Below are 27,812 nucleotides of genomic sequence, written 5' to 3'. Positions count from 1 at the left end.
TTCAATTCCAAACCCTGCCTGTTATCCTGAACTTTCCTAATGGCATATTCTAGAGCGAAGTTAAAAAGTAAAGGTGATAGTGCATCTCCCTGCTTTAGCCCGCAGTGAATTGGAAAAGCATCAGATAGAAACTGACCTATACGGACTCTGCTGTATGTTTCACTGAGACACATTTTAATTAATCGAACTAGTTTCTTGGAAATACCAAATTCAATAAGAATATCATATAATACTTCCCTCTTAACCGAGTCATATGCCTTTTTGAAATCTATGAATAAGTGGGCAGCTAATTATTAATATCTGTTTTATTAGGGAATTTGATTCATACAAATAAAATTGTGCGGTACCGCATACTGTTCCATGAAAATCTATATTATATCTACTACACGTGGCCTTTGCAGACAGAAAAGAGGAGGGAAACTGTTTAGAAATTGAACTGTCTGTCTCTTGGAACAATGTGAAAAGCTGAAGTGATCACTGGAGCGGTATAACACTCTTTGGAACAGTTGGAACAGCTTATTTCACGAAACTGTTTCGCACTGAAAAGTTTCAATTGTAAACAATTAAAAAAACGGTTCGAGCTATTTTTACCCATCTCTATTTAATATATTTTAAAAATAATCGAACTCTTAATTTTACAAGGTGCAATCAATAAATTTCCAACTGCACTTGTATGTATTGTACCATTAACCATACATGCTCATGTCACTGAAGATCATTGCTTCCATGCCTGTTGAATCAGTCTACCAAAAAGCGTCACATTGTCTTTAAAAACTGAGCTACTACACGTGATATTGTGCGCAAACATGTCAAGGTCTATTGCGACTTTTTTCCTGGAATTTCTCCTTATACACCTTATGGTTAGTCTCCTCTGCATTTCAAGTGATGCACTTAGTTTAGATTCCAGGCGTTTTTCTGGTTCTAGATAACTTTTCCGTTTCCTATGTTCTGTGTTTTGCCTACATTCAGCGCAGTCCGGAAACTTATTGATTCTTATAAATTGTGTAGAATTTAATTATCACTACTTTTCATCTAACAACTACTTACGTTATTTATCATCTTAGAAGTTTTCTCCTTGATATATACATACATATTGTCTTTCCTTCGCTCCCTTTTACCCTCGCTGTCTTTTTAAATTTCCTTTATGTAGTTTCACCGTAACACTCTTTACATTTTTTTGTTTTTTTTTTTTAAATGACTAAATCTAAAACAATTTTTTTTATCTACGAGTCGAGACTTAAGATTCTAAGTTTGTTCATTTCCGTAAGTGTGACATAAATTTTGTGTAAAATTGCTAGTGCTACGAAAGTTTTGGGTGCAATTTAAGCAACACACAAAGTGATTGCTGGTCTTCAAAGCGACTTACAATTTGCATGATCTGAGAACGTAAGTTTAGCTACATTGTTTCCGAGGACATGTTGCCAATTTATTGTCAGTAGACGATATTTTACATGAGAAATCTCGACGATCTCTCAGTGTGTCATTCTTGTTCACGCTGCCTTTCTGACTCACATTTTCGTCTCATCCATAGAACTTCCTACTTCAAAAACTGGGAACGAATATAGACAAGCAGATGGTATTACTTCCGTCGCGTATTGTCAGCACTAAATCAGGTATTCACAAAGACAAACAAGGAAATAAAATTAACTGTAAACAAACATCCATGCCTGAGTTTCATTCAAACTCGCGGCCAGTTGCTTGTGAAATTTAATACCAATAATTGCATGCATTACGAAATTCTATCCTTCTTGCGGACGTATTGTATCCGTATGAGAGAGAACATGCCGCTAGTAGCATATATGATACCCTTCATGCCTCATTAAAGAATCGTTGAAATGTGAAATATGAGACCATTATCTCGAAATTCGACATCACCATCGTGCTGACAAAAGTCCACCCACTCATGTAATCGGAAATAATCTCGTTCATTTTGAACAAATCAGCTTCATTCAGATTCATTTAATTGCTGTATTTCCGATCTTCGTGCCTTAACAGATAACATCCCCTTCTCTGCGTTGAACAAAGATTCCTCGAAATGTGTCCGAATGTCCATTGAAAAGTAGACAATAATGAAACAAGAATTGTGTATGGTTGTCAGTCAGTAGATCGACTGCGGACTAGAAAGCCAGTTCCATTCTGGGCGAAAATAAAATGTTGTTGTTGTTGTTTTCTAATGCCAGGCGTTTGACAATAAAGTCATTTCACCTCTTGCACTCCAATATTTTTCAAAGATATTATCATGACCAGCCACTGAAGCACAGATTTTGAGGTGTTCAGAATCCATTTCTTGGTTTGAGTTGCACAATGGGCAGTTAGGGGACTGATATATTCCAATTCTATGCAGGTGTTTGGCCAAACAATCATGGCCTGTTGCCAATCTAAATGCAGCTACAGACGATTTTCGTGGTAAATCGGGAATTAACTGTGGATTATGATGCAGAAAGTTCCATTTTTTTCCCTTGAGATTGTGTTATCAAATTTTGTTTGTTGAAGTCTAAGTATGTAGATTTAATAAATCTTTTCACAGAGTAATATGTAGATTTAGTAACAGGTCTGTAAGTAGCAGTGCTGCCCTTCTTTGCTAGTGCATCCGCATTCTCGTTTCCCAGGATTCCACAATGGGATGGTTATCCATTGGAATACAATTCTTTTATTGAGTGATATTAATTGAGAGAGCATTTTAGTTATTTCTGCTGTTTGAGATGAAGATGTGTTTTTAGAGACGTGGAGTTAAATGGCAAGTTGTAGCTGATTTAAGTGAACACCATATTTTTACGTTTTGGTGGCTACTTCATTCACACACAACCCCCAGAATGTCTGGAGGACCACAAATAAAATAATTTTCTGTAAACTAGAACTCAGAGAACTAATATGGATTGAGAGCTATAGGGAATCATTGCTCGCAGCGTACGCAACATTGGGAAGTCTGTCTGCATTTCGTAAGCGGTTATGGCATACATTGAGAAATAATTATTTTATTTACCGTAGTTCCGCGCCGTAGCTGTGTGATCTCAGGGGTCATGTTCTGAAATAGCGATACGGAATGCGCGGTGGTTCATTTCTTCATATGGAAAGAAATTTCCACATGAAGTTAGGCTAGTGTATGGAATCTATGACTACCCAGCATTGTCATCGGAGGATGAGGAGCTACAAAGAGTAGCATACGCCGGAGTAGCAAACAAGCTTGAATGGCAGGAGTGATCAGCAGGGTCGGGTATTCATGGAGATCGCGAAAATCACGACATAATTGATATACAATAGATGTTTACTAATCTTTACGAATTAAGTGATTCTGATTAATAATATGCGGATAAAACAATCGCGACAAATCGCGAAATAGAGTTCTAATAGCGAAATATGAACAATTCGCGAATTGTTACTATTGCGTCGTTTTACAGCGAATTTCATGTTCTGAGTTCTTTTTTTCACTTGAATTTGTTATATATCCAACTGGGCTACATTACATGGTATTCCAGGTGTTCTGATTACATTAGTGAACTCAAAAGATGGAGAATTCAACATTTCACTAATAATTTGAAAGTGTTAATTTGAGGGCTTCAAGTTTTTAATGAATGTGTGTTAAATACAGTCTCAATCCAACAAATATTGTCTATTGAGCATACCGCACCTTTACTAGAATCCAACGAACCTTTAATGTTAATTATTTGGAAGGTAATATTCATACTTTAGTTAATACTCCAATTCCAAAATAATTGTATTTCCAAAATTTCCATTAATCTCCGCCAAGAGTACAAATCAATCTCCAACAATCTCCACCGACACTAATATTAAAAAACACAAATTGTACAATTAATCTCCACAAATACCTATCCCTGGTGATCAGTATAGGTCTACTGACTACCCATCCCCACCTTTCCTGCAAAGTAAGTGGACTTGAGGCTAGCTGTTGGCTGATAGACTTCGTTCTATTGGGCCTGTTGAACCACTCGTATTATTATTATTATTATTATTATTATTATTATTATTATTATTATTATTTGCTAACAGTAATACGTAATTATTGTAAAGTTTCACATTGTCATCACGTTGTTATGCATTTGACTCTTTATTTTCCTCAATGTCATGAGTGCCATTGAAAGCAAGGTTGGCGCGTTAGAATCCGACAACTGGTGATGGGCATTTAATCACGATATGTTCCTTATCATGGATTTCTTCTGATGTTACCTGAGAGGACCGTGTTGTTGATTTAGGGCACGTAAAAGAGCCCTGTTCCTAGATGACAAAATTTATAGGTAATTTATTACTACCGTCATAAAAATTAAGTTGAGGAAATAGCACTTTGGGTTCGGATGGTTGGATTCGCTTGGGTTTGTCCCAACCTTCACCAATACTATACTAGTTCTCTTTAAAGGGAGGGACATAGGCTGGAAGTGCTGTCACACTAGGCCGTTTGGATGGGCCCTTAGCACTACATGGGTTGGAATGATGTGCATGTCCTCAGGCCCTCCCTCTCGACAGATTTTCTACGGACCGCCCCCGAACTCCCTTACAGCCTGCAGAGTCCTTTTACCTTTCTGTAGGCATTACCGCTGTCCTTCATCCCCGATCCTATGAGCTACCATGAGTCTAAGGGCGAGCTCATGGCACATAGCACTACCACCAGAAACTAATGACCACTTACCGCTGAGTCCAAGTTCGATGGCGGCCCGTAGCTGACTCTACATCGATCGCAAGCCGAATTAGGGAAAAGAAACGGAGATGGTTTTTTTACTTGGTTATTTAACGAAGCTGTATCAACTACTGGGTTAATTAGTGTCGTTGGAATTGGTGATAGCGATATGGTTTTTCGCGACACGAGGCCGAGGATTCGCCATAGATTACCTGGCTTTCGCCTTACATTCAGGAAAAACTTCGGAAAAACCCAACATATAATCAGCCCAAACGCGAATCGAAGCCACGCCCGAGCGCAACTCGGGATCAGCAGGCATGTTGATGGGAAAGTATAGATGAAGGGGATATTTTTATTATTATTGGGTTATTTTACGACGCTGTATCAACATCTAGGTTATTTAGCGTCTGAATGACATGAAGGTGATAATGCCGGTGAAATGAGTCCGGGGTCCAGCACCGAAAGTTACCCAGCATTTGCTCGTATTGGGTTGAGGAAAAACCCCGGAAAAAACTTCAACCAGGTAACTTGCTCCGACCGGGATTCGAACCCGGGCCACCTGGTTTCTAGATGAAGTGGAGAGTGTTGGTGAAATGATAGAGGGAAACGGGAGTAACCCGATAGAAACCATTTGTGAATTCCGTCACGACCTGGCCAGAGATGGAACCCGGGCCGCATGGGTGGAAGACCAGCGCGCAAGGACTTGATCCACAGACGTTTCCACCCTTCAAACGATAATCTATCTATTCATGTATCCTTTCTTTTATTATTATAATAGTAATCGAGACAGGTGCAGGCTCCATTTCTAACTCTCACTACCTAAACACAGAGTATGCTATGGACGAGCTGGCCTTCTATACCCAAGGTTGCGGGTTCGATCCCGGACCAGGTCGATGGCATTTAAGTGTGCTTAAATGCGACAGGCTCATGTCAGTAGATTTACTGGCATGTAAAAGAACTCCTGCGGGACAAAATTCCGGCACATCCGGCGACGCTCATATAACCTCTGCAGTTGCGAGCGTCGTTAAATAAAACATAACATTTAACAGCTATGGACGAAACGAACACACGTGCTTCTTCCTCAGTCTTTCAACTGGAACTGACGTAATTTTCATTGGTGTTGAGTATCCACTTCACTGTTTTTTACAATACCAACAACATCACGGAGGTCATATGAAAGTTTCTGCAAACTAATACGTGTAGCAATGAAGTAGATTGTCTTTTATTCGATAATAAATACAATTCATTGTCTTTTGTTCGATAATAAATGTAATTCTGTTTCCAAGACAACTGCTTATTTACAAATTCAAAACAAAATGTACTACTTCAGCTGCTAGATATTATTTTGACATTAACAACAGCCTCTCATATTAATAGATTTAAGTCGACAATACTTTCGGACTATGATTTTTTACGATTCTTAATCGTCATTGACGCCAAAAAATGCATCCGACTTGAAAATGCTTTTGGGGGATGAAGCACCGTCAGCAGGGACTGTGTTTGATTGATTAAGGCCCAATTGTATAAAGCTCTCTGACTAAAGATCAAATTTGATCGAAGACCGGAAAGTGAACCGAGTTCAGACACTTCTTCCATTGTATAAAACTTTTCCGCGATCAAATTACCTTGCTTCAAATGCAATCTAAGTTCACGTGGAAAGGATTTGGCAACATCGCATAAACAGGTGAAGTATGTGATGCGCGGGCCATGTTGTACAGGTTTGTTCAGTGTCGCAAATTTAGCGACTTTAACTCTTACAACGACAATTTCTTTTAACTTTCATATTGCTTAAATAGAGATTTAGCGACCTTTTAACACCCCATAGTGACAAAATTTAATATTTCTTTGTTGATAATGAGAAATCTAGCGACTTTCCAACTACTTTTTGGCGACTTTCCATACACTCTGTTGGAGACACTGGTTTGTTTTGTGCATTGTAAATAATGGCGAACAATAAGAAGGTTGGCCGTTTTCCAAATTGTTATCATGTTATGGTGTTTGATACTGCTAAACATAATAAAGCTTTATAAAACGACAATTTTCGTTTAGTAATACAGTTAATTGAAAATTTATTAATGTACCTATCATATCCATTAATAACTGAGGCGTTCAGAAGTCAACATGATTAACTCCTTTTCCAAAGATTTTGAGATATTCAAGGTTAAAGTTGAATACACACAATTGATTCTGTGTTGTAGTCAAGAATAATATTGCATTCTGTGGGCTTTTTACTGAACTATGGAGTTAATGACATTGACCACTAATAATATGGTCAATTTAATACATTGCCAACTTAGAAACTGTAAAATAACCAAATGTGGAGTTAATCATGTTGACTTCTGAACGCCTCAATTAATGGTTATACACATAATATAATTATAGGTTATGTTACTTGATACTGCTGAACTAGATAAAGCCTTATAAAATATAAGAATGTTTGTGTATTAAAGCAAGAAATTGAAAACATATATACACCATATGTATTAATATTAATAATAATGGTTATTCTTTTTGCACAGTCTGCCACTCGTATATTTCAAACAGAAAATAAATAACGGAACTTGGATCATCTAACTTAATCGGAGAAATTTCTTCAGTCAAAGTTGACTTTAGTTTAAGACAAATTAATCTCAGATTAGACTTTATACAATACAAAATTTCAAGTTGAGTTAGAACGAGGATCAGTTTAACCTCTGCTCTAAGATTAAATGGTTTATACAATCGGCCCTTAAAGATTCAAACGTGGACATACATCAGCTACGATTTCCGCGAATTGGTAACAGTCGAGGACTGCAATGTTCATGTAACAAAATAGTTTCTCAAACCCCCTGCCTGGTGCCATCGTCGAATCATCATTTTTATTCACGGTTTCATTTTTGTCTTTGCGTCATTGTGAATAGTTGGTCCCCTTAGTTCCTGCTTGCATTACAGTGGACGTTTCCAAATTTAAACAGGTGCCTCACTCCCTCGGGATAAAGCGGTTGGAGCGTGAAATTGAACACCCACCTCCGTGCAGTGTCGTGGTTATTGCTGGGAGCGCGATGCCCGCCTCAGGTTCCCGATCCCAAGTTCTCGCAACTTTTCACTCCACTTGACTCCGCGATCGAAACATTTTGAGCGCGAGCCGTGGAAGGAATTCCATTGTTTGTGTACTTAGAGCTATTTCGGGCTTGGGACTTCCTCCTCCCACCTCTGGAAGTTATTATTGACACAAGGTCATAAATATTCTGGCCGCATTCCTCGGTGACTGCTAGCTGCATTATGTTTCGTCGTAAGTTTGAAAGGGTACCGCCAAGATCGTGATTTGTGATGTCATCAGCGCGGAATTGGAGTAAAATCTTGGTTAATTATGTAGAAAGTTGTCTCTTGGCTGATGTCGCCATTACGCAGTGTCGTGATCATTAACCTGTCGCCTCATACGGTTTCTTCATTAGGGCGGGGAAGTTGATGCTCGGGTTTTCCATCGTAGTTACGACGTTTAACTTCAGTAATGTCTCTGGATTCCTCTAAATAAATTAGAACTAATTACGTCACCCGTTGATGTTGCGGAAGGACATAAACTAGCACGTGGAATTTACCGTGAAATTCCTTTCTGGCATTGCATTGTAAAAGTAGAGTTCCCATCAGAGTACTGCATTGGAGTTAAATCGCTCGCTTGAACTCGGTCGAGTGTCGCAGCCTCGAGTGAGATACGATCGGTCGTGATACGCTCGTAATAAATAGAAGCACAGTACAAGGTCATCTCACCGACATGTCTTATCTTGTATGGAAGGCGATAGATAAGATACACATTTTTCTGCGTTTATGACAAACGTTTAATTTTTTTTTATTGGGTTATTTTACGACGCTGTATCAACATCTAGGTTATTTAGCGTCTGAATGAAATGAAGGTGATAATGCCGGTGAAATGAGTCCGGGGTCCAGCACCGAAAGTTACCCGGCATTTACTCGTATTGGGTTGAGGGAAAACCCCGGAAAAAACCTCAACCAGGTAACTTGCCCCGACCAGGATTCGAACCCGGACCACCTGGTTTCACGGCCAGACGCGCTGACCGTTACTTCACAGGTGTGGACTCACAAACAAACGTTTAATGGAACAGTCAATGGAACGTACCAAAACAGGAACATGAAGTTATAAATAAAATAGTATGGAAAACTTCGATATACAGTTATTATTGCTAATTAATAATAATTCAATATTTGATTTACCACATATATAATATGATAGGTTCATACATAGTGTTCCGCCTATATACTGTGACAATGTAGAAACGTTTTACAAAATATTATTGATATAGCAGTAGATTAATAACAATATTAGTACAGAGATAACGTCACAGAAAATATAATAAAACGAATAATCGTGCTGCACAACTGTTACAGACGCAAAGATTGATGCACTAATTATTATAAGTTATTATTATTATTATTATTATTATTATTATTATTATTATTATTATTATTACTAGAAAACTTGATACAGTTCTTGCATTATCGTGATTGTGTTCTCCGTTTATAATAATTACATTTACATCCAATAACATCTATCAGATATGGCAAAAACAAAATCACTCCTGTGTGGGGGGGAGGGAATTACCTACAACATTTATATTACATTTTAAAGCACGTTTTGTAGTTGTACTATGGAGAGGTTAGTTAAACACTACAAAGTTTTGAAATGATAAACATCTATGATGTTACTACACAGTTCATTACTGTAACAAGAACGAATGTCTAACGCTCGGCTTATACCGTTCGAGGATTTATCGCTCGTGACAATTTTACCCATCATGCATATGCACTACCTATCGGATTATGCTTTGAACTACTTGGCGCTCGAGCGAAAACGTCCGATGCAGACCTCTGGTTCCCATATTTCCGGTAAAATGCGAAAACGTCCCTTTTTCGTCCAATGTGCGTTTCCTTTTGTGTGGGTATATTAAGTAATTTGATCTATGTGTATCTTTCAAATTATTTTCCAAGAAAAGAAACTATAAAACGATACTACTATTGGGATCTTGAGACTGGAACTGAGTTGTTACGAAATGCATGAAACGTCTAATGAGAAGATAAAGGCTATGTCACGTTCGTGGCACTTTTCTCTTTAACTCACAATACGAACTGTAGCATTAAAGCACCGCCCATACTCAGTTAATGACAGGCCTCTGTTACAGTTCACTTAAAATTGAAGTCAAGCGCCGTAGTTAGAGATGGTAGATTTTAGCAACTTAAAATTGAAAATTTAGCACCTATTTTAACTGAAAGCCTGGTGGTATTAATTCAATATCATCAATGTCTTAACCGGTGCATTTTCTAGATTTTACACTTAAAATTATTGAAAATAATAAATAAGTAAAGGACGATATAAAATTACAGTGAAATTGTAAATATTAAGAAACATGCCAAGAGATATGTTCGTACGGTGCAACAAAAGTAATTCGCGTTCGTTCGCCTTCGGTGACAACATTAAGTTGCCCGAAGACTGAAAACGGTATTCAGTTGTTTTAATAACAGAGAGAGACACCAAATATTGTTTTTTTTTTTTTTAACACGGGTACAAATGTTCCCGGTGTATCTTCCTTTACATTTCGTAGGTGGCCTTATCCACCATCGTATGGCTTTCTTGCTTTCTTTCTTTGTAATTTCTTTTCTAAAATCACACATATTGCACTTACAAAAGTAACATCTTCGTCCAAAACGATTTCTTCCGAATGATTAAAATGTTCGCGCAAATACATGAATAAATTACGAAGGCAAACGAAAGAGAATTCTTGTGATTGTGTTCGCACGCATTCGTTACCATTCACAGGCTGTATGTAAACCCGCAATTGAAGGGTTCAGAACCATAGTGGGCCAAGGGCCATTTACTAAAACCGTAGAAAACAAGGGTTAAAATTAAGTTATTACCATAATTCAATAGAAAACATACAGCAAGTAATATAAAGTAGACATATTAAAACTAAATGATATGTCAATCTTCATTAAACTATGGTATTCACTTAACTTTAACTCTTGCTTTCTCCGTTTTTAATAAATGGCGCTTGGCCCACTATGGCTCTGAACCCTTCAATTGTCTTGTTTTGTGTTCATATTTCATAACAATTCATGTACATTATCCTAGATTATCACAAGTGCAGATGGTTGCAATAAACTTACTTTCATATTCATAATTGATATAAGCAAGAGTCGACCTGGTTGACGAGTTGGTATAGCGCTGGCCTTCTATGCCCAAGGTTGCAGGTTCAATCTCGGGTCAGGTCGATGGCATTTAAGTGTGCTTAAATGCGACAGGCTCATGTCAGTAGATTTACTGGCATGTAAAAGAACTCCAGCGGGACAAAATTCCGGCACATCCGGCGACGCTGATATAACCTCTGCAGTTGCGAGCGTCGTTAAATAAAAATAACATTAATATTATAAGCAAGAAAAAAACAAAATCCGCTTTGGTAGCTCAGTGGACAGAGTGGTAGCTTACGACGACCGGAGACCCGAGTTCGAATCTCAGCGACGGCGGTGTTATGTTTATTGTGGACAAAGCCAAGATTGTGAGAGTGTTTCCTCGTCATTTTATCAAGACTTTCCACAATTATCCTTTCATTGTCGTTTCCATCCAGTAAAATAGGGCATCTCCTGTGTTTATGTGACGCTAAATTGGCCGTTCGACACAATACGTGTTTCTCCCGATTGGTAGATGGCACTGGTGGTGAATATACTGTAAATATATGAAGTACGACAGAGCTATCGTTTATGGATTTGAAGACTGCCATCCTGGATGGTACAAGCGGTAGAGACACGGAATGTCTCTACCGCTTTGTACGAAGGGCTGTGGGTTCGAGTCCCGCCTTGGGCGTGGGTGTTGTGTTCGTATTAGTTTAAGAGAAAAAAAACGCCGGAGAGAAATGCATGGTGTAGTGGAAAGTAGGGTTGGCTTAGTCGTGAAACGCAGTTGGCACGCAACTCATTCCATTACGAGTGTACAAAAATATTATTTGGAATGAATTGCTTAGGGATGCTCCATGTTCCACCCGGTAAAATATATCTGTCCCTCTAAGGCAGGAAGTCAACTTGGAAATGTAATTCGATTTATGTCAGCGTTTCTCAAACTTTTTTGAAGTGGGGACCACTTTTTAAAGTCAGAACAGTTCCGCGGACCACCTTACTCTTGTTCCCTTCGAAAGCAAATTTATCATTTCCGTAGCATATTTTGATACCAGTCCCAGGTGGTGACAGGATTTTTTCTCGTTGCCAAACTTTCAGAACGGCCCCGAGGTCACTCAGCCTCCTATAAAATTGAGTACCGGGTCTTTCCCGGGGGTAAAAGGCGGTCAGAGCGTGGTGCCGACCACACCACCTCATTCTAATGCCGAGGTCATGGAAAGCATGGGGCTCTACCTCCATGCCCCCCAAGTGCCTTCATGGCATGTTACGGGGATACCTTTACCGTTTACCTTTATGCTTATATTTTAAAATTGAATTAAGGTTCGGGTGGTCCCTGGCTGGATTACAGGCGCGGCGCCAGATGTGCAGGGAAAAGATATCGAGAAACACCACGTATATAATGCTTTAAATCCCTCTTTTGTTACTGAGAGTAGATTGGGAAGTCGATAGATGGGTAGGATAATAAATTTCATAAAGTGTCTGTAATGGGAGAAAAAGTGAAATTCGATTGCCATGTGTCATTTCCAAACTCTGAGATTTTAAGCTATGGTGTGATACGCAATTCCTTCGAATTTTATTTTTTATTCTGTTTTTAAGGACCACAAGGGCAGACCTCGATGACCACAGGTGTTCCGCGGACCATAGTTTGAGAAACGCTGGTTTATGTAATGTGTAAAATTATGTGAAGCGGTTAGCATCAGTCATAAAATCCCTACGACGGGTCTGAAACTACGTCTCTCAAAATATGATGTATTTTGCTATTTTTTTTTTTTTAGTGAAGCGTTATAAGATTTTTCTTCTTTCTTACCATTACTAGGTGGTAGCCCTGATCACATATATAACAAATTGCTCAACCTTATAGGCTTTGACGGAAACAACTTTTATCAATTTCGCTATGCTGCCATCTAGCTGCTGCATAAGAAATCACGTTATAACTCCCATTTGAATTGCATGGAGCAATTGTACTTCCATCTATCCGTCGTTCCCAATCGACGGTGGCGATCCTGGTGGTTGTTCTCTTCCACATGTTACCGTTTTTAACACTGGGATGGCCAGTCTGTTATTTATGTGATCTAGGTGATATTCATTGGAAAGTACGTAAGTTACGGTAATTGGTTCTACCTTTTGTAGGTCTATGTCAAATTCTGAACAGATTATCTCGTTCTTGTAAGATACCTGCAAATAGGTATGATACCAGTACAAACAGCAGTAAGTTATTACTAAATACACAGCTGTACATCGACTGAGTCGTTCTGGACTGCACTTAGTTTCCTTTTAATGTGTTTTCTATCCGTAAGATCAAATTAAATGTTAGAGATGGCCGAAAATTGCAATGGCTCGACAGTGTTAATTAACTTCTCGAATATCGACTTCAGTCGAAACACCCTCTTCTATTAACTGTGCGCTTCATGCAAAACAAAGACAGACGGACAGGATGGCAAACAAGACGAAGACAGAAAGTATTTCATAATTACGACGAACGACATAAAATGAGGATTATAAAAATTGCCTGCGAGTCATAAGTATATTGGTTTAAACAATGTTTATATGTGTTTTTATTGGCGTAAGGAAAATAGTCGAGTTAATTATTGCCTCGTATTTGACATCCCATCATTGCGGAAAATTGCTGCTATTTACATTTCGTATATTGTGTTGTGTCCGCAGTTGTGGCTGTGTGGAGAGCGCGTGCGCTTCCTAACCAAACAGTTAAAGAGGTTCGAGCCCCAGCGTGGGCAGTGGATGAAGTTTATCTTCTGCCAACGAGACTGGGTGTTTGTCCTCCATTGTCCTGCAATGTCTTAGTGGTGATACTGCGTCATGTCGATTCCTTGACCAGGAATGCCCGCATTTGTGGGATATCTACAGCTCATACATTTTATCAAGACACTCGCGATGCGCAGTAGGGGAACAACGTTTCAGTGGAGAGGGTTGGAGTAGAAGGGAAGGTCGGGCGTGTGTCTACCGAGTTCAAGGCAAAGACTAACCCATTCCCCTATAATTCGTAAGCAGACTCATCCGATCTCGTGCGCAGCTCTGTAGGAAGAGTGGGGGAGTGTCTGGACATAATGCATGAGCTGTGGGTAGCGATTCAATGAAACGTTCTCCCCTACCCACAGTAGTGTGTAAGTTAGATAAAAAGGGGAGGTCAGGCATGAAAAGAAACAAAGAAATTATACTGTTCGTTAAATTGTGAAATTTAGTAACGAGATATCTGTGAACGCATAGTTGTAGACCCGATTCAGATTCCTGCTAGTTAGACGAAAATGTTTGGTGCACAAAGTTGGTGTTGGACAGGTTTCCTTGTGGCACTCCTGTTTCCTCAGGCATATTTTCGTCAGTACTTCATTAAGGGGTTAGGTACAGCTCACAGCAGTAAAATTTTGGAAATATTCAACATTTTTTTCCTTCATTACTGTACCTTGTACAATAATGAAGATTGGTATGTGTAAAACACTGTCCTTCTGCTATATAAAACATATTTTTACGATTTAAAAACATTATTTACATTTTTTTTCTTCAAAATTCAGTTCACTATGCAGTGATGATGCGTTTCCCACATAACTAAAAAACTATCCAACATTCTGTGTTGAAATATTTTGTGTCATTCATTCATTCATTCATTCATTCATTCATTCATTCATTCATTCATTCATTCATTCATTCATTCATTCGTTCGTTCATTTGTTATCTTCCATGGGTCTTACATGAGCAATGAAGCTTTAAGATGTGGAACAAGTCAAAATTTTACAATATTACAATTACAATTTTTACAAATTTTTACAATATTTTATACAATTTTTACAGTTTTACAATGTAGTAATTTTCTACAATGATGAGGTGAGGTCCGAGGATTCGCCAAAAGATTCCCCGGCATTTGCCTTTTGGTTGGGGAAAACCTCGGAAAAACCCAACCAGGTGTGCATGTCATATCTACAATATGATGCAAGATCATTTCTCTACCTTCGATAGATTGTCTGATATAAATAAATTCATTTTAAAAAATAGTCAAATGTCAGTATTTTTATTATACAAAATAAAAAAAAAATATTTTTTGTTAAGGAATATAGTTGAAAGAGCATGATATTGCAAACATGAGTTTCAGTAATAAAATAAAAGAGAGAGAACATGATAAAGTTAACAAGTTTTTGAGTTATGAGAGAAACGCTTCATCGCTGCACAGTGAACTGCCAACATTTTTAATTTTGAAAAAATGCATGAATATATATTTTTTAAATCGTAAAAATATTTTTTTTTCTTATAGCAAAAGGACAGTGTTTTATACATAGCAGTTTTCATTATTGTACAAGATACAGTAATGGAGGAAAAAAATTTGGAATATTTCCAGAAATTTTACTGCTGTAAGCTGTACCTAACCCCTTAAGAGAAAACGTACCGGTAGCAGTTCTGTGTAATGGTATATACATAGAATCTGTATACGGAGTACAGTAGGCGTATGTGAAGATAATTCGTCGATAATGCAGTGTTTAGTAGAAACGCCCGTAGCAACGGAAAATTGCATTATTATTATTATTATTATTATTATTATTATTATTATTATTATTATTATTAGTATTATTATTGTTATTATTATTATTATTATTATTATTATTATTATTATTATTATTATTATTATTATTATTATTAGCGGGTTTATACACTTTTAGACAAAAAACTTAATGAAGACATAAGAACACAATTAAATACAGTATATACAACGTAAATGACAGAATAAACCAAATAAGAGTTAACTGGTTAGAACATATTGGAAGGATGCCACATAATAGATTTCCACAGCTGACACTTCCATACCAACCTAAAGACGAAAGGAAAGTAGGACGTCGAATTACAAGATGGAAAGATACAATCTCTTGATGTGGAAACAGGTCAAATGCCTGATTCCATGAGGAATAAGAAGAAGAAGAAGATTATTATTATTATTATTATTATTATTATTATTATTATTATTATTATTATTATTAGCGGGTTTATACACTTTTAGACAAAAAACATAATGAAGACATAAGAACACAATTAAATACAGTATATACAACGTAAATGACAGAATAAACCAAATAAGAGTTAACTGGTTAGAACATATTGAAAGGATGCCACATAATAGATTTCCACAGCTGACACTTCCATACCAACCTAAAGACGAAAGGAAAGTAGGACGTCGAATTACTAGATGGAAAGATACAATCTCTTGATGTGGAAACAGGCCAAATGCCTGATTCCATGAGGAAGAAGAAGAAGATTATTATTATTATTATTATTATTATTATTATTATTATTATTATTATTTTACTTACATTATAGGCGACTGTAATTCTACAAACTGATTTCCAATCATCAATATTCAGAGCATGTGACTGGCTTTCTAAGTTGTGCAGTAAATTAGTGAAGATCAGGCTGAAAGTCTCTTTCTTTGGTCTGAAGCTTTGCTGGTATTTCCAGTTTTATAGTAATTTTGTCATCTACTTAGGCTCTCAATATAAATTATAGAGGCATTTTTATTCCTTCTCTTCAGTCCGTACAGTAGTTCTCAAAACTTAGGTACGAAAGTGTTCGAATTATTATCGTTATATTTGGTGAGAGTTCTGTATGACATGCATAATGAAGGTTGGGAATGAACAGTTGCTCATACAAATGCACATCGAAGCAATCTCTCTCTTAGAATATGCAGTACTAATGTGACAGTAGTGCAGTAGCCTATCTGAATGTAGGTGTGGTTGTATCTCCCTCTTAACGTGTGTTTTCATTCGTATCTGAAGCGTTGACGTAGGACGCCGTGCCGATCGCCTGCTTCGAAATTTGCTTCGCTGTGAGACGCCCTTCCGGGTGCTTTAATAATGGAGGACTTGGTTTAAGACAGTGCTGCCGCGCATACGTCATAATAATGGCATGAGGTAGAAATGCGTGTGCCTGTGTCAGTGAGCTGTGCTGCCAGAGTGCTGTGTGGCGAGAGTTGAGTGGATTCCTACCTGCCAGTTTTAAAGAAAACCAACGGAACTGGCGCACTCCACGGTTCAGCCTGATAACGGAAGTGACGACACGATGGCGAGCAACCAGATCGCACAGGTACAGTGAGTATGGGCAAATTGTGTAATAGATTAAGTGAGAGAGAGACCTTGATAGCTGGTGTTCCAGGGTCAAGTCCAGCTAACATCGAATTTTAGATTGAAATTGTTTATTTTACTAAGTTTATATCTGTTGGTTTCATTGATATTTAAGCCTCAATATACAGGTGGAAGTAATATCACAGTCTAGTACATACAGGCACGAAGCTTGAGGTGATTTTTTTTTAGTTGCATGCAATTAAAATTGTACTAGATTTCTGAGCCGGTTACAGGAAGCTAGTGAAATTTTCTAATAAATGTTCGTTTATTACTCCGTTTGTATAAAACAGTTTTCTACATTACGTATGTTACATGTAAATTACACGTAAAATACGTACAGATAATTTACTCGCCCAACCCTGCATTTCTTGCGATACAATGCTCCAAGCGGTTAGCTTACTTCATACCCTAAGGGTGAAACCTAACCATTGAGATGATTAATTCCTCCGCGTTCGAATCTTCAAACAGCCAAATTGGCTATTACCTTTTCGTTGCCTAGACTTCGACCACTTCTCCTCCTAGTTGGTACCATGGATGAATATAATATAATAGGATGCGAAACTTACTGAGTTTCCCGTAACACATGCTAGAGGCACTAATGTAGAAACTGATCTTGCTGCCATCTGTTGGACGGTGGAGAACTTATTACATCTAACAGTGCACTAAGTAGCGAAAACAAAAACTAATTGCTCCATGCTCGTGACGAAAATGTTAAACTATGCAGAAAATATTCATTCCCTCCCACCCTCATTGATATTCTCAACTAACCCAATTTAAAAAAAAATTACATTTTTGTTTCTCACAACTTCTTCCACTGAAAATTCTTACCGGAACCAACAGGAAGATAAAAGAGACGATCTGTTTTGCACTACCGAATTAAAATATAACCAAACAGAGACAGAAAATAAAGCAAAATGTTAGATAATAATTGGGATTGTATTCTTTGGGTGTTTAGTGTACAGCGCAATGGAAAAGTCTGCAAAACTACTTAGTTCAGTTTATTGTATTAGGCCTACTATTACTTCACAATACATTCAACAACACTATTTTTACAACGTACATAAAATCACTGTTTAACATACACTGCTTATACACACACTTAGTATCACTTTATGTCCACTCAGTGGCGGCTCGTAATTTTGTGTTCCAAAATCGAAGAGAATTTGAAATCGTACGTTTTTAGCCTAATATGAAATGTCATGATTCCAATGTTTCAATGTCGAAAAACCGTACATAAATTCAAAACAACATATAATAATAATAATAATAATAATAATAATAATAATGAAACCTAGTCTTTTTATTTCCAATTTTTCCTGGAAAGCCAGTTTACCCAGTTCTTTACTCTTCAAAATTACTTGAACAGAGTTCATTGTTTACGTTTGTTAAAAATTAATGCACAAAACAATTTACAAAAGCGTGTGTTCAGTAATATATTTTGATTCACAACACACTAATACAGTACAGCCTATACCAGTACTGTAATCCCATTCGCATAGATTGATTACTATAAATACATGCCAGTAAATATTATTCTTAAATAATATACACCACCATACAGATATTTAAATTCATACCATCATCACATTCAACCAGCACGTCTTTGAAAGCCAAACTATGCTATATGCCGACACTGAAGTATAGTAATTCACAAACTACACTCTCGTAGCAGCACTGTACACACATCCACATAAAGTAAACGTTCCGACAATGAGATGCTGACACCTGCAGGCTAAAATACAGACTTATTAAATTTTCTCCTCGAGATATAGCACGTAAACGATAGGCATCGATGCACCTGCCATCTGTAGGATAGATTCACTGTTCACTTAATGCTTTGTGCTCTTGACGTGTCATAAGCGGCCAGCGAAAGACAATTTTCTCCTGCGCATGCGTGAAATTTCTGTAACCTTCTTGAAAAGAGCACGGCTTGTACGTGAACGGATGTTGCCAAGTTTACATAAGAAGTTTATGCAAGGTGCGGGAAGTTTAAAATACTCGATCCTGATATTATACATCCCCACTACGCCAATACGGTATTAAATAATAAAACTAGTCGTGCATTAATGGAAACAAGGTGTTCACATGCTCTTGTGCTCTTATTGACGCACCGCCACTGTGTCCACTCATTAGCAAGTTTTTGGCTGCCATCTTGTCTTCTCGAGCATCGTCTGTTCGTCTCAAACTAACGGATAAATAAAGAACTCTGGGTAATCTACCCAACACTTAGTTCTAATGTTCACCACCCACGATGTCGGGCGCTGATCATCTTATTTGAACCCCCTTCCGTCAGATGGTGCTAACCGTAGTTTCACATTCTATTATATATATATATATATATATATATATATATATATATTCATCCATGTTGGTACCTTCGCGTTTCTAACTCCTCTGGATAAGCTCGCTGTACTTCTTCCCCTTTCCCCCTCCTCTATATGTTATAGCTAATAAGTTATCGGCCTTCCCCCTCGAAATTTTCTAGCGCTCCTTAAATGGAGCGGCGAAACCCGAAGTGAGACAAGTGGCCAACAGGCTTGTAGTTCACATATTCAGTTTTTAACAGCCCAAACTCCCTTGTAAGGACGTGTTTTCATGTACGGTGCCTTTAAAGTGTCTCCTCCCATTTCCCTTCATTCATTCATGCAGCAACATGAAACTTTAACATGCAGTCATCTCAAAACTTTGCATTTTGAGTTGTTTTCCTTTTGAACTGGCCCGTCGAAACAAGTTAATTAAGAGTCCGACTCAGCAGAACTATAAAAAAGTAATTTGTAGTAATCATGGATGTGTATGGTTTCTTTAAGTAAAGTATAGGTGATTGAAATGTCTACCTTGTTTGTTGGAAAATTTGTTGTACCAAAAATGGATGTATTTTCTCCGGAACTGAAGTATGTAAGAATGAAAAGCGTCTTTTTTTGTCACTTGTCATTGTTTTTCAACATTATGCCGACGACTTTATTTCATGGTCAATAAAGCCTAATTACCTCACATAAAACTTAACTTGAAGTGCCTAAAGGAAATCCGCAGGCAGGTAGAAATACGTTGTTGTAATGGGGCTGCCTCGGGGGAGTAATCCAAAGTGTAGTGCAGTCGTTCTTAAAATGTACATTGCTATCCACTTATCTCCAGTATTTTCATAACTTTTTTATTATGACGCAAGAATGAAGATTTGTTATCCGAATTTGTATGCATATGTGTAAATATGATTCCCATATTTATTGTTATCCTGTAAATATATGCTCATTATTTTTAATTTACGTTCTCGCATTATCTATGCCTCAATGTCCTAGATGTAGTCTGGGAAATGTGTAAAAATATGTCATTTGTTAGATATTTGTTATTTATTGGGTACAGTAGACGCCTACCTATCGTCATTGATAGCTGTGCAATTGATGTAACGTTTTACCACTTAGTGTAATAGTGTCACTTCCTAATTTAAATTCAGATAACAAGTCTTCTCGTTTGCAGTATTTTTATACACTGTTGAAACTTTTTTCCTTGTATACAAACTTATTGGAAGAAAATGGAATACAAGTCATTTGAAATCAAATTACGAAGTGGTACAAAGTTAACCTGACTGGCAAAAAGTTACCCCCGGTTGGTTGTGTCATTTACATGTAAGCAATCTATTATTGGATCCAAATATATTAAGTTGATAACACTGGTCTACAAAATTAAACTTTTTTTAATCATCGGAGATGAAAACATACTTTTCTACACCACTGCAATACACTGATTTTGAAAATGTTCTTAGTTTTTCTGTGTCAGGTATAGTGTTTTTTTAGTACATTGTATAACAAAAGTTGAAAAATTTAGTAAATTGCTTGCACTGGAAATTTCTTGTAAGACATAAAAGAAGATTTTTATCAGCCTAATGATAAATACTGACATAATTAGAGTTAATCGCAGTATGTCACACATTCACATGTTAAAACTGAGATGATTTTGCGTTTCTGGATCTTCCCGGTACAGCATCCAGCAAAAGTCTGCCATCATGAAGTCATTCCAAAATTCCTGATATCTTTGCTTCATTGTCTTGATATCTTGGTGAAATCTTTCACCTTGTTCATCATTGATTTCACCTAGATTTTGTGGGGAAAAATTTCAAGTGACAATGTAGGAAATGTAGCTTTAGTGACATGCAATATCCCATTGCTTTGTAACAGCTCAAAAAGTTTTTCCACGCCTTCTTTGCAATGAGAAGATTTATTTTGGCCTTCTCTTCATCATTTAGAGTTTCTACAAATGCATTGTCTTTCATGATCTCTCGTATTTGTGACCCCAAGAAAATGACTTCTTTTAATTTTGCTGATAAAATCTTGAGAAAAAATACTTGAATGCCCTAGAATTTGTCTTCGCCTTAGCTTTAACACTATCTTTAAAATCCCAATTTAATATGGGGGAGGGAGAAATATATTGTCCGGATTCACTGTGTCTTCCTGGTTCATACACGTTCCTCACTTCCCAATCTCGTTTCTGAAAATGTGCACCTGTAGCACGGCTGTCCCACAGGACTTCGTGAAGCCTTCTTGCATTCCCATGAGAATCCCCATGATTTTCAAATCTCCACAAATACTTCACTGGTGAATATTATATTGTATGGCGTCCAAGAGCACTTTCATGTTGTCATAAGTCTCCTTCAAATTGACAGAGTGGCCTATCGGAATAGACGGTTTTGTATTCCCATTATGCAGCAGGACTTCTTTCAAACTTCGCTCTGAGGCCTCAATAAAAAGTATCCAGTCAGTGGCAGAATGGTCCTGTTTAGCTGCTTGAAGAGGCCGCTAACGTCATTGTAAAATATCATTGAACCATCAACTGTAAAAAAACGGTAACGACCTAACGCAGACAACTTGGGGAAGGAGTCAATAGCAACCACCAAGAAAGTTCTTAGGCACTGTAGACAATTATTATGAGAATTTTAAACTTTTAAAAATAAAAGCCATTATATCCTGATATTTTCATTTATTGTTTCTTAAAATTATATATAAAATATGAGACATCTCTAGAGCCCGGAAATTTAGGTACTAAAAGTTAAGAATGACACTTAGTATAGATGAATAGATGTGATGCCCGTGACGAGGGTTTTAAGCCTAGTTCACAGGAGTCCGATATGTAATAATAGACAACAGAGTCACAAGGACTGAGTAATGAATCTTGTAAACCGTGCGCTAATTTGTAATTGGTAGTTAAGAGGATTAGAGACCTTTAACGGTACCAAAAGGAAAATACTGAATGTCAAGAATGATGTGTCAAAGAAGTGGGGGCACGGCTTCTATTTTGTAAACTATATCGAGGAACAATATTAACTTTTAGCACCTAAAATTCCGGGCTGTAGTCATCTCCAAAATTATACCTCATACAGGATAACTAATTACATATTTGAAATCACCATGTCGATTTTAGTGAAGTCCACCTACTTTTATTTCTGATGATTTTTGCTTGTAGACAAGTGTAATTAATCATTCCTTTATTTGAGATGTTTTCGTATTTGCATGAGAGTGTATATGTGACTAAGTAAGAGAATAAGACTTGTGGAGACACCAACTGGTAAACTTGGAGATCAATAGCTCTTCATTTTTAATATTCAGGTCGTTTACATAACCCAAAAGATGTGTCGAGAATTCTCTTCAAAAGTTCATCTTTTGACCTGTTCTACGTAAAGTAACTGTCGCATGAACTCTAATGTTGAACGAAAACAAATGTAGTTAATTGTGATATTTACGTTTTATGTATAGGCCATTATGTATCGTGCCATTTCTTCATCTTTCTTAACTTAGTGAATATACTGTACATATATTTCGAAAACAAGTTTGAGAGACATAACGACCTTATAGTCAGCAAGATAGGAACGACTTCTGGTCATTCCGCCATGCATTCAATGTATGGACGACCATTTATGTAATACAGTATGGTCCTGTGAATTATGTACCGGAACTCAGAACGTCTTATTTTTGGGGGAGAAAAAAAAAAAATATATATATATATATATATATATATATATATATATATATATATATATATATATGTTTTTGCGATTTAAACAACTTGACTGAACACACTGTACTTCCGTAACGCCCTTTATTCCACACTGAGGTGTTTAAATATTCTTATGGGCGGTTTCTGGTACACGTCAGTTAACTCTCAGTTACTTAACTGCTCTTATAAATTTAACTGCACTGATAACTTTCATGAGTATCCGGAAAGTTGAATGTAGATTTATCAGATCTTGTAATTAACAGTTGAAGTAACTTCATATTCAGTATCGTCGTCCATAGATGTCTCCACTAGTATTTTGTTAGTGATTTTTTAGTTATTTATAGTTAATTTTGTCTGTAGAAGTTTTCAGTAGTAACATGTCTGATAGGTACCCAGTGAGCTCTGCACCAGTAGGTGCAAGACTTTTTAATTAAAGAACCATGTGATAAACGATAGTGTACATGTACATTTCCAACTCAGTCGTAATATGATTAAAAAAGCAATAATATAATTGTTGGTATTTGACGTGATCATCGAGGAAAATAATACTAGTGGGGAGAAAGCTAGATGTAACTTCTGCTACAAAAATGCAACCGTATTCAGCTGTGATGGCTATGACAGCCATATTGATAAACATATTAAAATATTTTACATTCGCCCATATGAATGCTTTCATGTATTCAAATGAACTTCTCAGAGCCGAAATGCCATTGGCATTGGTAGAGCACTCAAAAATAAAATATTCCTTGACATACAATCTGAAGTTGATGACGAAAATTAAGCTTGATATTTTCGAAATTGTCTTTATAAACACACATTATTATCGTAATATGTTATAGAAAGTAAAACATTTACGTAAGTTACGTAAGAAAAACGCCAAAATTTTAAAACTATACAGATAATATAGTAAATTGATTTATTGCAGTCTATATTATTATTTAATATCAGTTACTATAGTTTATGAAACAGTAATGCAGTAGCGCCGCATGTCGGTATTTCTTTAAATCAGTACTAACAGCCAGGTAACTACAGGTCGAGGTACAGTTACCAGTTGAAGCACAGATAACTGTAAAGATAACGATAACTGTTGTTTCGGAAATTCACTTTAAACATATAAGCACGTTAAATCATAGATAACTCTGTACAGGTAACTGTCTTTCCAGTAGTCACTTAATGTTGGCTTAGAAGCTGAAGTTTTCTAGGTTTTTTTTAATTAGTGTCTCTTTTTAATGTCCCGGGCCGTGGCGACGTTGTCTAAGGCATCCTGCCTAGGACTTACGTTACAGAATGCGCGCTGGTTCGAATGCTCATGGTGGAAGAAATTTTCTCATGAAATTTCGGCCGGTGTATGGACCGGTGCCCACCCGGCATCGTGATGCACTTGGGGAGTTACGATAAGTAGCAAAATCCGGTTACGGAAAGCAGCTTCCGGGTGAATGGGGTAATCGTGCTAACCACACGGTATCTCCATTCTGGTTGGATGATCGCTCACTTCAGCTGAGGCATGTGAATGTGAGATCAGAAGCGGACTTGTTGGTATTGGCCTTTTTTAGTGTGATGTTACTTACACATGTGGAATTTAATCTTCAAAGTCTTTCAGTAATATACATTATACAGTAAATTAAATATAAAACCACAAAGCATTAAAAAGATCAGTTCAATTTTAGTCACTTATAAATCTGTAAGCTACTGATTGCAATAGAATGTGATTTGTGGAAATAAATAATTAGCAAAAGTGCTGCAAGGTGCCAGTGGGTGGTAGGAAGTTGATTCTTTGCGTCCTCCAGAACTTTAGTGGCCGTAATGTATTCTTCTGATTCACTCAAAGCTGATTCTGTTTCCTAATTTCAATTCATCGTATGCCTTCACCAGGCGTCGTTGACAGTCAGGAACCATCATAATGGATTCCTGCAGCACTTCTTCCTGCTTACGAATATCGTGTTCATCTTTTCCTTGATCTTCAATTTCTTTCTCGTACATCACCTTTTCTTTGGCCAAACGTTTGACTATGCCCGTCTTAATTCGAAGAGCTTTTATACGAGGATCTGACGCCGGCTCGATGATTATATTATAACGACATTTATCTTCACTACAAAGACGAAACTGAAAGCAGCACGCAAAACTAACACTGAAAAGAAATGGAATGTCAAAATTTCCGAACAACCTTCGAAAACTCCATTACACAGAGTAGACAACCTTCGTGGACTGTAGCGTTACGGATTTAACTTTTAATAGAATAACATCCGGCTCTATACGTAAGTAATAGTACATTATGCAACGAGCCTATAATGAAGGTAATTAAGAAGCGAGTATGGATATTTATGAAACGAGCGCAAGCGAGTTTCATAATTTTCATACGAGCTTCTTAATTACCATTATAGGCGAGTTTCATGCGACTTTTTATGCTCGACCATATTTCTAACTTGATATTATTAATTTTCTTTGTATCTGACCTTGGCCAATGTCCAGTATGTTGTGAGATGTGCGCAAACGCGAAAGTATTGATTTTTTCCGAGGAACAGATGTTCACATTGACCTTGCTAGACCGTAAGAACCTACAGAGATAACATTGAAATTAAATTAGACATTGAAAAACGAGATGACAAATTAAATTTATGTAAATATTATTTACAGTTAACGCTAATTATTATAGTAACAGAACATAACCTTCTGCGACAGTATTGGATTTCCAGCCTCCGTGACTTTTCGCTAATTCTCTTTCGATTGCATATCCGAGAATAATCGATACTTGCGGTTTTATAACGGTAGAAAGCTGACCTGTCGTTGGCTGAAAAGTTGTAACCTGAGTTGTCATTGGCTGAAAGACCTGACCTTTAATGAGTAGGTGTACTTTAATGACATGCATTAAAGGTCTGCTACCAGGTGTATAATTACTACATTTCGGCATGGTCGAGCATAAAATTATTTATTTAAGAATTTGCTTGGTCCCTTGCCGCGGCGGCAACCAGCGATACAGTATTGTCAGTGAAGTGGTCGCCGTAGCAAGGCGCATGTAAATATGGAATGTTACTTTTCTGACTACCAAAAAGAGCTCTCATCTAATACAGTATATTATACCCCAGTAGGTCGTAGAGAACTAGGGACGATAAAGACATCGGTGGCTCTATCAAGATCATCTTTTAGACTTCAACGTAACACGCACATGACCTATCACGGAACTGTTCATGATGATGGTGATGGCATTCTATCTTGTAATTCGCCCTAGTTTCTAATTCTAATCTGCCAATTTAACGTCTAATTAACCGGACCATATTAAGATTCCCGTCACGTGGCCTCTAAACGACGTCAAACCTCTCTCACAGTTACGTTAATTAGCCGTATACAACTTTCTTCGAACACAATGCTTAGAAGCCTCTTTAGGACCTGGAAGCAATTATTTTGTATAGAGTCTGTTGTAACTAAAGGCATGATGTTGGCTGTAGTGCATTAAAAAGTGTAACTTAAGCTGTCTCTCAATTATGTAACTATGTAGTCGAGCGAACGCCTTTGTCATATCCTGGGTGATTATTCAAGAGGTTTTTGTGAAATTTTAAATGGCGAAAGATATATTGCGACGGTTTGTATAGTGACCTTAGTGTTGAATTGTCACTGAGGCTTCAGCGTGTTCATAATGCTTGTGTACGTTTCATTTTTAGCACCCGTCGCTATGATCATGTCTCCGAGTATTTCTTTCAATTATCTTGGCTTCGTTTACGGGAGAGACGTTCAGTTCATTCACTCTGCTGTATCAGATTCTGAATAATTCCACGCCTATTTACCTAGTTACTTGCTTCACACTTTTAGCATCCCACCACAACCGTGATACACGTTCACAGCATAACCTTGTTCTATCAATACCATATTATCAGACATCTCTATACTCTGCTTCCTTCACAATACGCAGAGCTCGTTCCTCGAATTCCTTGTCACGGGAAATCTTGAACAGAACTAGACTCTTGCGGAAGTTTATAAATAATCTTAAAGCAAGCGCTAGAGGCACGGACTGTCTCTACCGCTTGCTCCGAAGGGCTGTGGGTTCGAGTCCCGCCTCGAATTTTGTTTGTATTAGTTTAAGTAAAAGGAAACAAATTAAAAGAAAACAGGAAAACAAAGATAACTTCGGCAAACGGCCTCTGGCCGGTAAACTTAAAAAAAATGACCAAGTTGTTATTTTTTTCTCTCCTCTCTCTCTCTCTTCCCTTTTTTCCTTTCCTTTTTTATTATCTTGATATTTTACTTAATCGTTTGTATCTGTATGCTTCATAGTTCGATTTTGCTATTCAACATTCTATGTCTTGTAACCCACATGTATTCTCCAATTAGTATATTAACTGTATATTATATCTCAAGTGAATTAATTTCGAATTATGTTATGTAACTGATTTTGATTATATGTAATTTTCCACTTTATTTTATATTCCCCTTATATTATGTAACTGATCGTGACTATTTGTAATTTTCTGCTATATTTTATGTAATCTCTAAGGGCCGTATTCATAGACATTCTTAGCGCGGGCTTACGGTGGATGATCAGCGAACTAACGTTTTCCGTATTCATAAACCAGTGTTAGCGATATGATATGACATGAACCCTGTACAGGTAATCAGTCGGTAGCCGGGGTTAGTTTAGCACCCTCGTAGCGCGGGCTAGCGATATGTCTATGCATAGCACCCTAAGGTATCTTCTTTTGTGTTTTGTATTCTGTCACATAATTTTGTATTTGATGTATATTATTGAAACCTGGTTGAGTGGAAGAGAAGGCCTTATGGCCTTAACTCTGCCAGGCGAAATAAAACTACTGCTACTACTACTGCTACTTGGGACAGAAAATATAAATACAGATGCTTCAAACTAGCAAGCTGTCTCGTTCGCGCAGGCGCATAGAGCACTTCTCCCCTACCACTGTCCGCCTACTGCTGTGCAC

The 27,812-nt window shown here is 37.3% G+C and overlaps 1 protein-coding gene across 7 annotated transcripts in view; it reads left to right on the top strand.

Annotated features, from left to right (window-relative positions):
* Nucleotides 1-27,812, top strand: part of LOC138701207 (transmembrane protein 47) — a 564,207-nt gene that overhangs the window by 400,492 nt on the left and 135,903 nt on the right. For 2 of the 7 annotated variants that reach the window (XM_069827864.1, XM_069827863.1), the window contains exon 2: nucleotides 16,561-16,867. The exons of the other annotated variants lie outside the window; for them this stretch is intronic. In XM_069827864.1, the coding sequence (XP_069683965.1) occupies nucleotides 16,844-16,867 (24 nt within the window). In that variant the 5' untranslated portion in view covers nucleotides 16,561-16,843. The remainder of the gene's footprint in view (nucleotides 1-16,560; nucleotides 16,868-27,812) is intronic. 7 annotated transcript variants of the gene reach the window in all.

Source organism: Periplaneta americana, chromosome 6 (genome assembly GCF_040183065.1).
Source record: "Periplaneta americana isolate PAMFEO1 chromosome 6, P.americana_PAMFEO1_priV1, whole genome shotgun sequence".
In the NCBI taxonomy this organism is placed as follows: Eukaryota; Metazoa; Arthropoda; class Insecta; order Blattodea; family Blattidae; genus Periplaneta; species Periplaneta americana.
Note: the sequence above shows the minus strand (reverse complement) of the source record. Positions and strands in the feature narration are given on the sequence as shown.